Source organism: Bombina bombina, chromosome 6 (assembly GCF_027579735.1).
Source record: "Bombina bombina isolate aBomBom1 chromosome 6, aBomBom1.pri, whole genome shotgun sequence".
Classification (NCBI taxonomy): Eukaryota; Metazoa; Chordata; class Amphibia; order Anura; family Bombinatoridae; genus Bombina; species Bombina bombina.
This window is the reverse complement of record NC_069504.1, coordinates 489,853,327-489,870,349: the sequence shown is the minus strand read 5'-3', so window position 1 is coordinate 489,870,349 and position 17,023 is coordinate 489,853,327. Positions and strand designations below refer to the sequence as shown.

At 39.1% G+C, this 17,023-nt stretch overlaps 1 protein-coding gene across 2 annotated transcripts in view; it reads right to left on the bottom strand.

Moving 5' to 3' along the window:
* Window positions 1-17,023, bottom strand: part of HMG20A (high mobility group 20A) — a 168,226-nt gene that overhangs the window by 120,202 nt on the left and 31,001 nt on the right. For both annotated transcript variants that reach the window (XM_053717340.1, XM_053717341.1), the window contains exon 3: window positions 597-679. In XM_053717340.1, the coding sequence (XP_053573315.1) occupies window positions 597-679 (83 nt within the window). The remainder of the gene's footprint in view (window positions 1-596; window positions 680-17,023) is intronic.

Sequence of the window (17,023 nt, the reverse complement as noted above, 5' to 3'; positions counted from 1 at the left end):
CTGGTTTCTTGAACATGACAATGGAGTTCACTGTACTCCAATGGCCTCCACAGTCACCAGATCTCAAACCAATAGAGCACATTTGGGATGTGGTGGAACGGGAGATTTGCATAATGGATGTGCAGCCAACAAATCTGCAGCACCTGTGTGAGGCTAACATGTCAATATATATGTTTGAGGAATGTTTCCAACACCTTGTTGAATCTATGCCATGAAGAATTAAGGCAGTTCTGAAGGTAAAAGGAGGTCAAACCCGGGAACTAGCAAGGTGTACCTAAAATAATATTAATTAATATATATATATATATATATATATATATATATATATATATATATATATATATATATATACACACATATACATACATATATATACATACATACATATACCACACACACACACATATACATACACACACATGCATACACACATATACATACACACATACAAAACCAATACACTTCAGTCTACCATGTCCCTGTAAAGGAACAAAAACTAGCTGCAAATAAGCGCACATTAAATAAATGGGAACAATAAAAAGGTACATACAAACATTGACCCAAAGAAAGAAAAAAAAAAATGTATGTGTCCACACCTGGAGAAGGGTGTATCCAAGTTCTCTTTTGAGTCTTCAATGTCCCCACATGAAGCTGAAACTGCCAATCCAGGACCATCCATCTAGAAGAGAAAGAGGCTCAGATACTTTTAGACTATTATATGCAAGTCAGATCCATTTAAACAATTAAAGGGGCATTGTACTCCCTTTTTTTTCTCATTAAAGGAGCAGTCAATATACTAGATTTGCATAATCAACAAATGCATGACAAAAAGACAATGAATATAGCAATTAGGGGCCGATTTATCATCGGTCTGTCCGTCATGATCCGCTGAGCATATCATTGCACAAGCAAATCTTGTGAACTGCTTGTGCAATGCCGCCCCCTGCAGATTCACGGCCAATCAGCCGCTAGCAGGGGGTGTCAATCAACCTGATAGTATTCAAATCGGGTTGATTGCTGTCCACCGCTCGGAGCAGGCGAACCAGTTAAAAGGAGCAGCGGTCTTAAGACCACTGCTTCTTAACTACTGTTTCTGGCAAGCCTAAAGGCTTGCACGGAAACAGGGGCATCAGGGGCTGTTTGGCCCTTGATAATTCGGCTCTATAGCATGAAACTTCAAATGAGTAGTAGATTTTTTTTTTCTCACAAATTTCAGTTATGTCTATTTCCACTCCCCGTGTCATGTGACAGCCATCAGCCAATCACAATTGCATATACGTATATTCTGTCAGTTCTTGAACATGCTCAGTAGGAGCTGGTGACTCAAAAAGTGTAATTATAAAAAGACTGTGCACATTTTGTTAATGGAAGTAAATTGGAAAGTTGTTTAAAATGTCATGCTCTATCTGAATAAAGCAAGTTTAATTTTGACTTGAGTGTCCTTTTAAGAACAGCAGATAATGCTAACAAGGAGGCAGTTAAAATGCTTTAAAACATTAAGGGCCAGATTACGAGTGAAGCGGAAACATTTGTGCGCAAGCGATAAGGGGTGTATCAAGGGGGGTGCACTCGTCGGGCTTACAGCACATATTACAATTTGAAAGTACACATGATCGCTTGAATGATTTCCGCAACTTCAGAGCTCTGGTTAACTGTTTCACAAAACTAAAAAGTTGCATAAAACATCAAAAATACATTACAAAGTACACTTTCAATCATAATAACACTGTAATAAAAAGTATTTTAAAATATCAAAAATATTGCAGACAAAAATAATAAACGGACATACATACATGTCTAAAGATGCATATTGTATGTATGTGTGTGTATATGTGTATGTACACACATATATACACACACACACACACACACACACACACAGGTATATATATATATATATATATATATATATATATATATATATATGTGTGTGTGTGTGTGTGTGTAAATATGTATTTACAGACATATACACACATAAATACGAACACACATAGGACATATATAAGTGCATTGGAGCTCTTTGCAGTCAAGTAGATGAAAACATGAAAAAACATTTATGCAATATTCATTATTAATAAAGGTTTAAAATATGTATTTACTGTAAAACAAAATTTATGCTTAGCTGATAAATTTCTTTTTTCCCCCGGATACGGCGAGTCCAAAGAATCATCAATTACTGTTGGGAATATGACTCCTTGCCAGCAGGAGGCAAAGAGCACCACAGCAAAGCTATTAAATGTCACTTCCCTTCCCACATTCCCCAGTTATTCGACCGAAGGAAAATGGAGAAAAGGAAAAAGGAAACATAAGGTGTAGAGGTGCCTGAGGTTAAAGTTAAAAATAACTGTCTTAAAATAAAGGACGGGCCATAAATTTTGATTTCTTTCCTAAGATACGGTGAGTCCACAGAGTCATCAATTACTGTTGGGAACCAATACCCAAGCTAGAGGACACCGATGATTAGGGAGGGACAAGATAGCTAACCTAAACAGAAGGCACCACTGCTTGAAGAACCTTACTCCCAAAAGAACCCCAGCCGAGGAAAAAGTATCCAATTTGTAAAATTTGGACAGGGTATGCAGAGAAGACCAAGTTGCAGCCTTGCAAATCCGTTCCACAGAAGCTTCATTTTTGAAAACCCAAGAAGAAGAGACAGCCCTAGTGGAATGAGCAGTAATTCTCTCAGAAGACTGCGGCCCAGCAGTCTGATAAGCAAATCCAATTATACTTCTCAACCAGAGAGAAAGAGAAGTAGCAGAAGCACGCGCAACCTCCAAGTTGTGCAACAAACGTTCTTCAGAAAAGAAGAACTACGACAAAGAGAAGGAACAACCTGATTAAAATTTCTGTCCAAAACCACTTTAGGAAGAAACCTAACTTAGTACGAAGAAAGAGAAAGAGAAGATAAGGCGAATCACACTGCAAAGCTGAGAGTTCCGACACTCTCCGAGCAGAAGAGATACAATAAGAAACAAAACCTTCCAAGATAACTTAATATCTATGGAATGCAATGGCTCAAACGGAGCTTGCTGCAAAACTTTAAGAACAAAAGTTAAGGCTCCCAGGAAGAGCAACAGACTTAAACACAGGCCTGATTCTGACCAAGGCCTGAGAAAAATTGCACATCTGGCACGTCCGCCAGACGCTTATGCGGCAAGAAAAGATAATGCAGAATTCTGACTCTTCAGAGAGCTGACTAACAAAACTCCAGACCTTCCAGTGGAAAGGGCAAAATCCTAAAAATCATGACCCATATCTTATGGTAAAAGTTTCAAGTAACAGGCTATAAGCCAGAACATGGTCTCAATGACCGACTCAAAAAACTCACGCTTAAACCGAACTAAGCGTCCAATCTCCAAGCAGTCAGCTTCCGAGAAATGATTTGGGTGAAAGAAAAGACCCTGAATTAGAAGGTCCTTCCTCAGAGGCAATCTCCAAGGTGGGAGAGACAATATCTCCACTAGGTCTGCATACCAAATCCTGCAAAGCCATACAGGAGCTATCAGAATTACTGATGCTCTCTCCTGTTTGACACAAGCAATGACTCGTGGAAGGAAGCAAACGGAGGAAACAGGGATGCCAGAATAAAATTCCAAGAAAAGCCACCAAAACGTCTATCAGAACGGTCTGCGATCCCTAGACCTTGAACCATACCTTGGAAGCTTGGCGTTCTGCCGAAACGCCCTCAAAAGTCAATTCCAGAAACCCCCCATTTGAGGGTTTACCCAGAGAACACCTCCGGATGGAGAGTCCCACTCCCCAGATGAAATATCTGTCTGTTCAGAAATCTGATTCCCAGTTGTCCACCCCTGGAAAGTGGATGACAAACAGCAATTGTGAGCTTCCGCCCACAGACAATCCAAGTCACCTTCTACACGACTAAGGAACTCTGAGTACCTCTGGATTAAATAATGTCCATGCACTGCATAGGTTAACTGGATTCTGGAGTGGTGGGATCCGAACCCACACCTCCAAGGAGACTGGAGGTTTAATCCAGTGCCTTAGACAGCACGGCCACTGATGTAAGCCACTGAGGTGACCTTGTCCGACTGGAATACAGGACTGAGGCAAGCCCTCAGAACATTGTGAATCTCCTTCAACTTCAAGATGTTAAAGAGGAAAGCAGACACTTCCATGCCTTAAATAAGTCACAGACTGCTTTCCAGCCCAGCAGGCTGGCGTCCATGGTCACATCACCCAGGAATGTCTCCAGAAGCACGCGCCCTGAGACAGATACTCCTGAAAATCCACTACGAGAGAAAGTCTCTTGATGATTGATCTAGATCTATCCCTGGAGACAGATCAGAATGATCTTCATTGTATGGAAAATAGCAAAAAGAGAATGATGTCCATGGAAACCACCAGCCCAATTCCCTCCATACATAGAGTCACTGAAAAGTGAAGGGAAAATCAACTGCAGCTAAATTCAAAATCTCAACCCAAGACCTAAAAGTCTTTCCAGGAAGGCGAAACTCAGAGACTTGAGAAGATCCTGATCATGGGAACTATAAATACACATCCTTCAGGTCTATGTTCGTTATGAACAGGCCCACTTGCAGCAAAGGAGAATCGATACTACTTTGAAGGGCAGAACCTGAGAAACTTGAGGTAAATACCTAGATCCCATTCCCAGACTGGGACTATCATTCCCAGAAAAAGTCCTGAACTTAGTTCAAGGAATGCTTCTCATCATACTTGGATTGCAGATACTCTAGAAGGAGAAATCTACCCTTGGGAGGAATCTTAGAATGGACCCTGCAGAAATAGGAAAATTAAAACTTTCCTTTAGTCTACTCTCTTGACGGGTGGTATTCTCCCGTAAAGTCAGAGGATAATTCTGCCAGACCAAGTCCCAACAAGGTGTCATCCTGGAAAAGAAATGCCAGAAGCTTGGATTTGGAGGAAACATAAAAAAGAACCTGCAACTGCAGAACTAGAAAGCCTAGATTGTACCACTAAGCCGCAGGTAAGCTTCTCAGCTGATTTCCAAGATTTTAGCCACAAGCCCGACTGGCTAGCACAGCAAGTCTAATAAGACAAGGCATTGCTCTAAATGAACAATTAAACCTCAGCTTCTTATCCATGGATCCGTAAAGGAGCAGCTACCCTCCATAGGGATCGAAGTTCTGAGCCATAGAATAGAAAAGCCTTTCTACTTAAGGCACCATGTATTTTAATGGAGTCAGCAACAGGAAAATCCTTTAAAAGGATTGGAGACAGCGAGAAAGGTATCCCTAGCTTCTCCTATTCCTGTAAAAACATCCAAGGCACATCTAGAAAACACCTCCTCATAGGAAGGAACATCATAGAAATGATAAAGTTCACAAAACTTTCAAAGGTTGACAACGACAGGGTATCGATGTCTTCCAAGTAGCCAAAACCTCCTTTAACAGTACACAAGGTGTGCAAGCATACATCTGAAGGAGAAGACGACTTCAGCATCAGATGAAGGAATTATACTGTCCGAATCTGAGATTTTACCCTCAGAAACTACAGGCGAATCCTCCTCACCAGACTTAGGAGAGCGGAACCGCAGGGCACCGCCTGTGATCCCATTGAGGCTTGGGACGATAAAAGAGAAAGCTGTCGCATTGCCTAGACAGCATCTACCTGAGAGACATTGGGTTCAGAACAAAAACCTATCTCAGTATGAGAAATTTGTAGCTAAGCAAGCATCACATATTACATATAGGCAACCATTTGCGCTATAACAAACAACAAAAGACAGAGATGTTCTTGATGCAGAAGTAAATTAAAAGAAAAACCTTTTATTAAAACATACAAATATGTACATATGCAACTATGTAAATATGCTGTGTACTTGCACTATATAAAGTACTGGGAGGGCTTCTGAGAACGATAATAGCGCTAAGCCAGACCATTTCAAACACCTCAGCTTAACTGAAGTAGGACAATTCATATTAAAAAAATATAAATCTGTTTTTAAAAACTTTCACTCCGCTTCCCCAGCCTAACTCAGCCCTGGAAGCACAACGGATCTACCTGTGTAGTGATAGAGAATAAAATAAATAACATTAATATCATTGGGGACGCCACTCTGCTACCACAAGTCTAAAGCAAAGCGGAGAAATGGGTCACATGACCCGCCAAAGAAAACTGCATCGCATACAAGCACGCTCTGTCTCTAACAATGTTCTCTTCCCGCCCTAAAAATAATGGCGGACGGCAGAAAGAAGAAAGAAATGATCAGAAGGATCATGGAGATTCGGTCTTTTCACGCATCGTTACATGCAGCGTTCCCTGAGCTGTTACAGCAAAGTAACATATCGTAGCATTCAGACGCTATACAGCCCAACTGTTCTAGAGGTCATAGCAGTCTCTATGTAAATACATTCTAAGTCCTTAAAACACAGTATGAGAATACATTTCCACAACCGTTTAAGTGTGGAAAGTAGGCATCCAAACTGCATAAGTCATATAAAGCAGTTATGTGGACCATCTACACAAAGTGTGCTAAAAAAACTACAGCTTGCTAGCAGAACCCACAATGAATAAAAAGGATTATACTTTAATACATAAAAAGTCATAACCCCTGTCTCCAGTCACATCTTAGTGCCTGCTACCTGCCTTTCAATATCCTTACAAAGGATACATTTGTCCCATATAAGCTGCAGCTGAATCTTCTGAAGTGCCGAGTCTCCTAACCCCAGAAGACAGAGGCACTTACTTGCAGTCTAGCCTTCCGGCAGGAGGACAGTTTACTAGGTATGAGAGGACGCTGGTCCTCACAGAGACCTGTAGAAAAAGAGAGAACAGAGTAAACCAAGTCTGGTTTTCTATACTAGGGCAGCAAAAGGTTAGGAAAACACAGCAAGGCCCAACTTACAAGTTCCTAACTGCTTTAAAGCCACCACTGCCCTACTGAAGAGACCAACATGGAGTACGGCTAGACCCAATCCTTGAAACAAGGGAGAGAACAGAGTAAACATACTCTGTCTTAAAATAATAAAATCTTGCTTGTAGCGAAAGAATCCAATTTTCTTCAGATACCAAAACTTTACTTTCTCCATGCACCAAGGCAAAGAGAATGACTGGGGATTTTGGGAAGGGAAGTGACATTTAACAGCTTTGCTGTGGTGCTCTTTGCCTCCTCCTGCTGGCCAGGAGTGATATTCCCAACAGTAATTGATGATTCCGTGGACTCACTGTATCTTAGGAAACCAATATTAATATTTCACATTCCAATGTTCTGTACATAGCAGAATATGTTATATGTATTTTTAAGTAGATATTCCCACACACACACACAATATATACATCTATATATATATATATATATATATATATATATATATATATATATATATATATATATATATATATATATATGTATATCAAAAAATACTTTAGAAAGAAACAAGAAGAGACTTGTTTCATAAAAGACAGGGATTTCAGCACTTTTTTACAGCAAGAAAACACAGCCCCATTTTGAAGTGAACATAGTAATAATTTATTAGTATAGCAATTCAAATCTCAGACACACTGCATCCCCCAAAAATGATGTGCTAATAAATAGTATATCTTAAAGGGACACTCAGGTTAAATTAAATTTTCATGATTCAGATACAGCATGTAATTTTAAGCAACTTTCCAATTTACTTCCATTAAAAAAAATGTGCAGTCTTTTATATTTACAATTTTTGAGTCACCAGATCCTACTGAGCATGTGCAAGAATTCACAGACTATACGTATATACATTTGTGATTGGCTGATTGCTATCACATGGTAAAAGGGGAGTGGAAATATACATAACTGACATTTGTTATAAAAAAAATCTACTCATTTGAAGTTCAGACTAAGTGCTATTGCATTGTCTTGTTATCTTGCATTTGTTGATTATGCAAATCTAATGTGTTGACTGGTCCTTTAATGCGTAGGCCAAACTGATGTAAATAATCAGATTACTTGCTAAAAAGCAAAGTTTATATATAAACGAAAGAACCTGACCGGTCAGGGTGAACCAGGGTACCTGTATTAATAAGCACATGCAATAAAGTCATATGCATAGAAATGTATTCTAGACAACTACACCCAGCTGCTCACAGAACCCCCGCGTACCAGTATGGAGGTATATCCTGGGCAGGATTTTTCTTTTAAAGCAAAGTTGTAAGCATAGAAATGTTCACAAAAACAGAAATAACACAGTAAATGTGATCTGCAGATAATCAGAGCACGGAAAATAATAATCCAATCAACTACACCCTGCTGCACACAGAACCCCGTAAAAAATGTATGTGAGGTATAACCAGGCAGGTAATGTTATATGGGATCTAAGTTGTCGGATCATTCACTCTATGCAAAACAGTTATATAATGCAGACAAGGAACAACAAAGTTGCACAGATGGTTAGCTAGCTCTAACATGCGGAGCAATGTTAGTAGAGAGAGTCCAGTGAACATCAAAGGCAAGTTCCATGCAGATTAATGTGCCAAAAGAAGCAACCAAGTACGCACGCAACGTTCTCCTTTAAACTGTAGAGCAGTTTGTGTGTTCCAAGAAAACACCTCGACAGGAGTCACCAAACTGCAATTTTTTTATTTTTTTTAACTGTGAGCGTAGGCACTGTAAACTTAGTGCTAAGAAAGAGGCCAAGTATTTAAGGCACTAGCAAGGGTGTACTACACCTTCCTTCCAAAGCCGCTGCTGAAACAGGCATCCATTAGTGCCGAACAAACAAGTGCATTTCCAATTTCATGATGTAGAAAGACCGCTCCGTGTTCAAGCGGTGCTGTGGGAGGTACACAAGGCCACGTGATCTGGTCAGCTGATGCGCGTTTCACCCCCTCGGCTATTGGCAATGCGGGGCTTCGTCATGGCGTATCTGACGAAGGGGCTATGTAAATACAAAAAAAAAAAAGGAATGGACCACACTCACAGACTGGACTGGGTACACATCCTAAGCCCCAGCAAACTCCACAGACCTGAACACTGACAGACTGGGAACTTTGCAGTTGTCTGTCAGTGTTCAGGGCTGTGGAGTTTGCTGTGGCTTAGGATGTGTACCCAGTCCAGTCTGAGTGCGGTCCATTCCTGTGTTTTGTATTTACATAGGGGAGGTTACAAAAGCCTGTTTCACCCTGGGAGGTTCCCAGTTGGTTTGTTTGGAAGTATGCATTGCGTGGGTGCTGGTTTAGGGTCCCAGGAAGGGGGAGACCTTGTCATGGTCCTGGGCTTGATCCTTTGGCGCCAAATGTAACTGACTTCCCCCAGTTTTGCTTTTAAACATTACTGTGAATCTGCTGGCGAGTGCCAGGTTTTCTGTGCGTTGATAATGTTTGTAATGCTTCCCTGCGGGCCTGTCACCCAGGCTGCTCTTGGGTTAACTGCCTGGGTTGCTGGGAACTTTGCAGCTGTCAGTGTTCAGGGCTGTGGAGTATATATATATATATATATATATATATATATAAATAAAATATAAAAAGTCTTCACACCCGTTAAAATGTCAGGTTTCTGTGATGTAAAAAAATTAGACAAAGAAATAATTTCAGAACTTTTTCCACCTTTAATGTGACCTATAAACTGTACAACTCAATTGAAAAACAAACTGAAATCTTTTAGGTGGAGGGAAGTAAACAAAAAAACTAAAATAATGTGGTTGTATAAGTGTGCATGCCCTTAAACTAATACTTTGTTGAAGCATCTTTTGATTTTATTATAGCACTCAGTCTTTTTGGGTCTGAGTCTATAAGCATGGCACATCTTGACTTGGCAAGATTTGCCCACTTTTCTTTGCAAAAACACTCCAAACCTGTCAGATTGTGAGGGCATCTCCTGTGCACAGCCCTCTTCAGATCACCCCACAGATTTTCAATCAGAATTCTGGGCTGGACTCTTGACTTGAATCTTCTTCTGGTGAAGCCATTCCTTTGTTGATTTGGATGTATGCTTTGGGTCGTTGTCATGCTGAACGATGAAGTTCCTCTTCAAGTTCAGCTTTCTAGCAGAAGCCTGAAGGTTTTGTGCCAATATTGACTGGTATTTGGAACTGTTCATAATTCCCTCTACATTGACTAAGGCCCCAGTTCCAGCTGAAGAAAAACAGCCCCAAAGCATGATGCTGCCACCACCATGCTTCACTGTGGGTATGGTGTTCTTTTAGTGATGTGCAGTGTTGTTTTTGCGCCAAACATATCTTTTGGAATTTTGGCCAAAAAGTTCAACCTTGGTATCATCATACCATAACACCTTTTCCCACATGCTTTTAGGAGACTTCAGATGTGTTTTTGCAAAATTTAGCCGGTCTTATATGTTTTTCTTTGGAAGAAAAGGCTTTCGTCTTGCCAACTACCCCATAGTCCAGACATATGAAGAATACAGGAGATTGTTGTCTCATGTACCACACAGCCAGTACTTGCCAGATATTCCTGCAGCTCCTTGAATGTTGCTGTAGGCCTCTTGGTAGCCTCCCAGACCAGTTTTCTTCTCGTCTTTTCATCAATTTTGGAGGAACGTCCATTTCTTGGTAATGCCACTGTTGCGCCATATTTTCTCCACTTGATGATGACTGTGTTCACTGTGTTCCATGGTATATCTAATGCCTTGGAAATTCTTTTTTACCCTTCTCTTGACTGATACCTTTTAACAATGAGATCCCTCTGATGCTTTGGAAGCTCTCTGTGGACCATGGCTTTTGCTGTAGGATGCGACTAAGAAAATGTCAGGAAAGACCTACTAGAACAGATGAACTTTATTTGGGGTTAATCAGAGGCACTTTAAACGATGGCAGGTGTACTGACTCTTATTTAACATGATTTTGAATGGGATTGCTTAATTCTTACCACAGCTACATCCCAAGTTATACCACATTATTTTAGTTTTTTTTGTTTACTTCCCTCCACCTAAAAGATTTCAGTTTGTTTTTCAATTGAGTTGTACAGTTTAAAGGTCACATTAAAGGTGGAAAAAGTTCTGAAATGATTTATCTTTGTCTAATTTTTTGACATCACAGAAACCTGACATTTTAACAGGGGTGTGTAGACTTTTTATATCCACTGAATCATGAAAGTTTAATTTTGACTAGACTGTCCCTTTAAGATCAGGGCTATGTGGGGCCCATACCATCACTTTCAGGACTCCTTGTTCTTCTTTATGCTGTAGATCTTAATGACTTAGGATGTATGTCTCTGGGAATATTGCCATCATACTGAATACATTTGTGGCCAATAAGATGCCTACCTGGTGGTATTGCATGATATATAAAGTATCAGTCTGTACTTCTCAGCATTGAGGAGACAATTAATTCTGACCAAATCCCTAACTCTATTTGCAGAAATGTATTCCTAAACTTGCAAGGAACCTCCACCATGCTTCATTGTTGCAGCAGACACTCATTATTGTACCGCACTCCAGTCTTTCTGTGAACTAACTGCCATCTGCTACAGCCAAGCTTTTCCAATTTTGACTAATCAGTCCAAAGCACCTGCCGTCCTTTTTCTGTACCCAGTTCCTCTGTTTTCATGCATAGTTGTGTCATTAGACCTTATTTATGTCAAAGCTATGGCTTTTGGCTGCACGTCTTCCATGAAGACCACTTCTGACCAGACTTCTCCAGGCAGTATATAAAACGTTCTGCCGTAGGCTGCCTGAAAAACTCTCAGCACGGAGAACGCTTCAGACAAAATAAAGGAACTTTCAGCATGAAGTATTTTATACGTCATGACTGAAAGTCTCCTTTATTTGTTCCACTGGTAAATCCTAGCATTTCACAAACGCTAGGGTTTTCTATCACTTTAAGCTACTATATTGTTAATGGTGTCTTGAGGTCAATTTAAAGGGATATAAAACATATGATTAAGATAGATCATGCGATTTTAAGCTATGTTCTTATTTACTTATCAAGTTTTCTTCACTTTCGGTATCTTTTGTTGAAAAGTAGAAACGTAAGCTTAGGAGCCGGCCCATTTTTGAAGCACTATATGCCAGCAGTTTTGCAAGAATGTTATCCATTTGCAAGAGCACTAGATGACAGCACAATTTCCTGCCATATAGTGCTCTAGATGCCTTCCTAGGTATCTCTTCACAGAATATCATAAGAACAAAGTAAATTTGATAATAGAAGTATATTCTAAACATTTTTCAAATGATATGCTTTGTCTGAATCACAAAATACATTTTTGGGGTTTCATATCCCTTTAAGATATATATTTATTACGCTTTAGAAGACCTCCTTTTTTGATCTGGCTCTTCTATAGCTAGTATACCGCAATATACTTTCATTATTTATTTTGCTTTCTTTTCTTATTTAGATCTCAAGAAAGAATTGTGGATTTTTTATTCCCAGAACATGAATTGCACACTGCAGACTACTCAAAATTACCTCTGCTACATATCTTTCCATAACTGGCAATTAACGGATACCAACTGCAGAGCAAGCACTTTATACTAACATTATGACCATGGCTAGCCTTGTCTTCTGCAGACTCAAACCCAGATTGGCTTCTCCTAATAAGACTAATGGTGGGTGGAGTTTAGGTATTGACAAACAATATGTTTAGGCTTGGCTGGTATGTTATTCTATGGCAACACAACAAAAAAGTCATGTAATTACAATGTGTTTACTGTCCCTTTAAGTTAAAGTAATACATTTTAAAATTACCTATTTTTATTAGGATCTAAAACTAATAATATATTTCTGTATTCTTGAAATCTACTAAAGCAGGTGTTCCCAAACGTGCATAAGAATACCTTCCAGTATATGTTGGATAGGCATAACAAAAAATAGTAATAATTGAAAAAAACAGCAACTTTCCATTAAAAGTTTGTTACAGCAAATGCAGACACCTAGTCAGTGTCTTGTGAATTTATGTTATGACTCATAAAGCACCTTGTGTAATGCTTCCATTATGTACCAGCATCTGCTGCAGAGGATGTAAGGGCTTCCCTTGTGGAATACTCACTTAGCCCAACTGGAGTCTGTGCATCGTGAACGTGACAAGCCTTCACAAAATATTACTCTACTCATGTGTGGCTGCTAAGCATCCTTTCCTACGGGATGAATAGTCTCTACCATGTTTTTTTTCTTCCATGTATTTTGTCTGGTGGCAAATTTCCTCCGGGAGCAGAGTTATAACGGTGTCCCCAATAGGAATAAGACAGAACAGGAGATTTATCTTGTTTCAAATGGGATCCAGACACGGTTCCCATGAGAAGTTATAACAGTTATTAGGAGCTCACTATAGCAGTGAAATGATTAATAAACTAACCCTCATTCAAATTTTAAAGCACAACGTAATTTTCAAAGCATGCTGTCACAAAAGTTTTTGTTTTTTTATACTGTTTCAAATAAATGCCAGAGGAATTCCAAGGTAATGTGCAATATATCAGAACAGTCATACAGATGAATGCCCTGAAGAATTGTCTCAGCCAACTGCTTCCTGAACACAGCTGACATTTGCATTGTTCAAGCATTTGTGCTTGAGCCTTTCTCCAGGAGTTTCTAGAGAAATACAAATGCATCCATTAATTTAGTATGTTATCATCAATCTTCCTGTGTTGCAAATGGAGTTGGCAAATAGCTTGTAGTATTCTAAACAGTGACAATGATATGCGCTGCTGCCAGTAAGGAAGTGGTTATCTTTCAGATTCTTTATTTCTCATTTACTATGTATATTACATACGTTATCACAGGCTGTTAAATTTCACTTCTATATAGAATGCTTGAAGAAGAAAAAAATCCTCAAACTATCTGATTTTATTTCATGTCTCCCTAATATCCAGTATTGGTCCCTCAACAAACCTCCTTAAAATGCTACAGTTGTACTCTGGCAGGTGAATGGCAGCCAACATTCTTTATGGGAGTTTCTATCATTAACAGCATATGGCCAGGATTTTACACTGTCCATCAAAAAGGTTTTGGGCTTATTATTGTAGGATTGCTTTTGCCTCTCACGTGTCCTTATATGTTTTTTATACATACATAATTGGTTGAGTATTTGTGGAGTTGAATGTTGGAAATTGGAAAGTAAAACTATCACTTTAAAGAGATAAGAAAATGAACAGCCTAATTTACAGTAATAGCTACTGAACCAATGTGATAAGGAAATGATTACCTGATAGTAGAGTCAAATTTTAATTTAAATGGCTTGGATAGAGCATGACATTTTAAACTATTTACTTCTATTATCAGTTTTGCGTAGTCCTCTTGAAATCCTTTGTTAAAGGAACATGGACCCAGACCCCCACATTTTTCTTTCATAATTCAGAGCGAGCATATAATTGTACACAACGTTCCAATTTACTATTATCAAATTTGCATCAATCTCTTTGTATCCTTTGTTAAAGGAGCAGCAATGCACTGCTGGGAGCTAGTCGTACACATCTGGTAAACAAAATGACAAGAGGCATATATGTGCAGCCTCAAATTAACACCTAGCTCCCAGTAGTGCATTGCTGATTTTGAGCTTTCCTAGGTATGCCTTAAAAACAACAGATACCAACAAAGCAAATTTGATAATAGAAGTCAGTGTTCCCCACAGAAAAGTTTGCCAGCGGGGTGGCATTATGAATGGGGGAAATATAATACTTTGCAATACTATGACATTTTTTTTTTATTTAGAAATGTTACTTAAAAGGGACAGTAAAGTCATAACTAGACATTCATGATTTTGACAGAGCTTACAATTTTAAATAACTTTCCAATTTACTATATTATTTATTTAACTTGCTTCTTTCTCTTGTTATCCTTTGTTTAAATGTTTATCTAGGTAAGTTTATGAGCAGCAAATAAATTAGGTTCTAGCTGCTGATTGGTGGCTGCATAAATATATACTCATTGTCATTGGCTCCCCAGTGTGTTCAGTTAGAAACCAATAGTGCATTGCTGCATCTTCAACAAATGATACAAATTATATAATAAAAGAAAATTAGAAAGTTGTTTAAAATTGTATTCTCTATCTGAATCATGAAAGAAAATGTTGGGGTTTCATATCCATTTAAGCTATTCAAAGTACAAATGAATTACATAATTTAACATAAATTGCAATTTCTGCAACAACTATTAAAAACATTTAATATTAGCTAATTTTGGCTTCAATTTTAGCAAGGGTGTCAGTAAAGGTTAGGCAGGTGGTGCACCTGCTAAATAGGTGCTGTTGAGAAGTAAACTGGAAAGTTGTTTAAATGCTAAAGATGTGCAGCTCCTAAGCTCCTATCAGCTCACCTAGGTTTACTCTTTAACAAAAGATATCAAAAGCGCAAAGCAAATTTGAAAATAACTGAAAACTGGAGAGCTGTGAACACTCTGAATCATGAACATTTAATTCTGACTTTAATCTATAGTAAAAACTACTGCACCAATCTTTAGGGTAACTTTGCACTACCTGCCACATCACCATCATAAGTAAGCCATACTGGGCCATCTCTAAATACCTAGAGAACAAATAGAACAAAATGCTGCTGCTTATCTTATGCTACGCCATTATGGAAGTCAAGAGGAGTACACTATGTAGATCTCACAAAAATAATTCAATCTCCAGAAAACTATAATATAGCAATAGCTTTGTTATGCTACTGTAGGGCAAACTAAAAATGCTGGTTTCCATGTATATTACTTAATTATCCATATCTTACTCTGACCACATATTGTTCAGCTCTGCATTTGTATTGAAATGTAAAGGTCATGCTTTTGAATTACACAACATATCCATAAAACTACTTTTGTATATTGTGTAAAAGGTCATTCAAGGTGTTGATACAGCATGATAATGAATGATGAGCCAGAAAGGAGCTTTCTGCCTTCAGTGACATAATAGTAATGGTACATGTCATTTTCTGATGGCATAAATACTCTTCTCATTACCTAAGGTTTGACCCAGGTGACTACAATGCGCATGCTAGTGCAGGGAAACACTTTATTATGCGATTCCACATGAGCTTATTGATTTTCTGCTAGTGTTCTCAGTAATGCAAGTAGTAATGCTATAACCCCAGGTAAGGAAAAGTTATCCCAATCAATAATGCACCGTTACACATCCACACACTATTTATTTAACAAGGGTTTACATGTTTCCAACATATATCCTATATATATAATTTTTTTATAAGAAAACATATGTATCTACATCTACACTATTTGGTGTTTAAACCCTTAACAACCAACAACGTATGGGGTACATCCTTCAAAAAAATGCAGTTAACGACCCGTACGTCGTTAGTCTTTGAAAGCGGTGGAAGCGATCCTGATCGCTTCCAGCCACTTTAATGTTATTGCAGTGATGTCTCGATATTGAGGCATCCTGCAATAACACTTTCTAGCATTCCGATGCAGAGAGAGCCACTCTGTGGCCCTCTCTGCATCGGCCATCGATGGCCGTGACCGTTGGTGAGTGGGAGCTGAAGCAAGGAGGCGGGTGGACGGCCATCGGTGAAGGAAGGGGGCCGGATCGCGTGCGTGTGCACGGGGGTGGGTGCGCTCGAGGGTAGGAACTCTACTCTATGGGACAATAAGGCACGAGTAAGGTGGGAGAGAGGACTGGGGAGGGTGGGGGGTTGGATTTTGAGGGGGGGCAGCCACACTACAGAAAACATTCAATATTTTTAAATAAAACATAAAAAATAAAACATTTTATTTCAAACTGGGTACTGGCAGACAGCTGCCAGTACCCAAGATGGCGCACAATAAGGCGGAGGGTTAGAAAGCTGTTTGGGGGATCCTACACAGCAGAATTATTATTACTTTTTTATTTAAACAAAAAAAAAAAAACTTATTTTAGTACTGGCAGACTTTCTGCCAGTACTTAAGATGGAGGGGACAATTGTGGGGCGGGGGAGGGAAGAGAGCTGTTTGGGAGGGATGAGGGGGTCTGATGTGTCAGGTGAGAGGCTGATCTCTACACTAAAGTTAAAATTTAGTGCAAGCTCCCTAATTAACCCCTAATACACGTGTGATGCGCAGCAGCATTTAGTGGCCATATATGTCTACTATTTCTGAACACAGGGGATCCCAGAGAAGATTTACAACCATATGTGCCATAATTGCACAAGCTGTTTGTAATTAATTTCAGT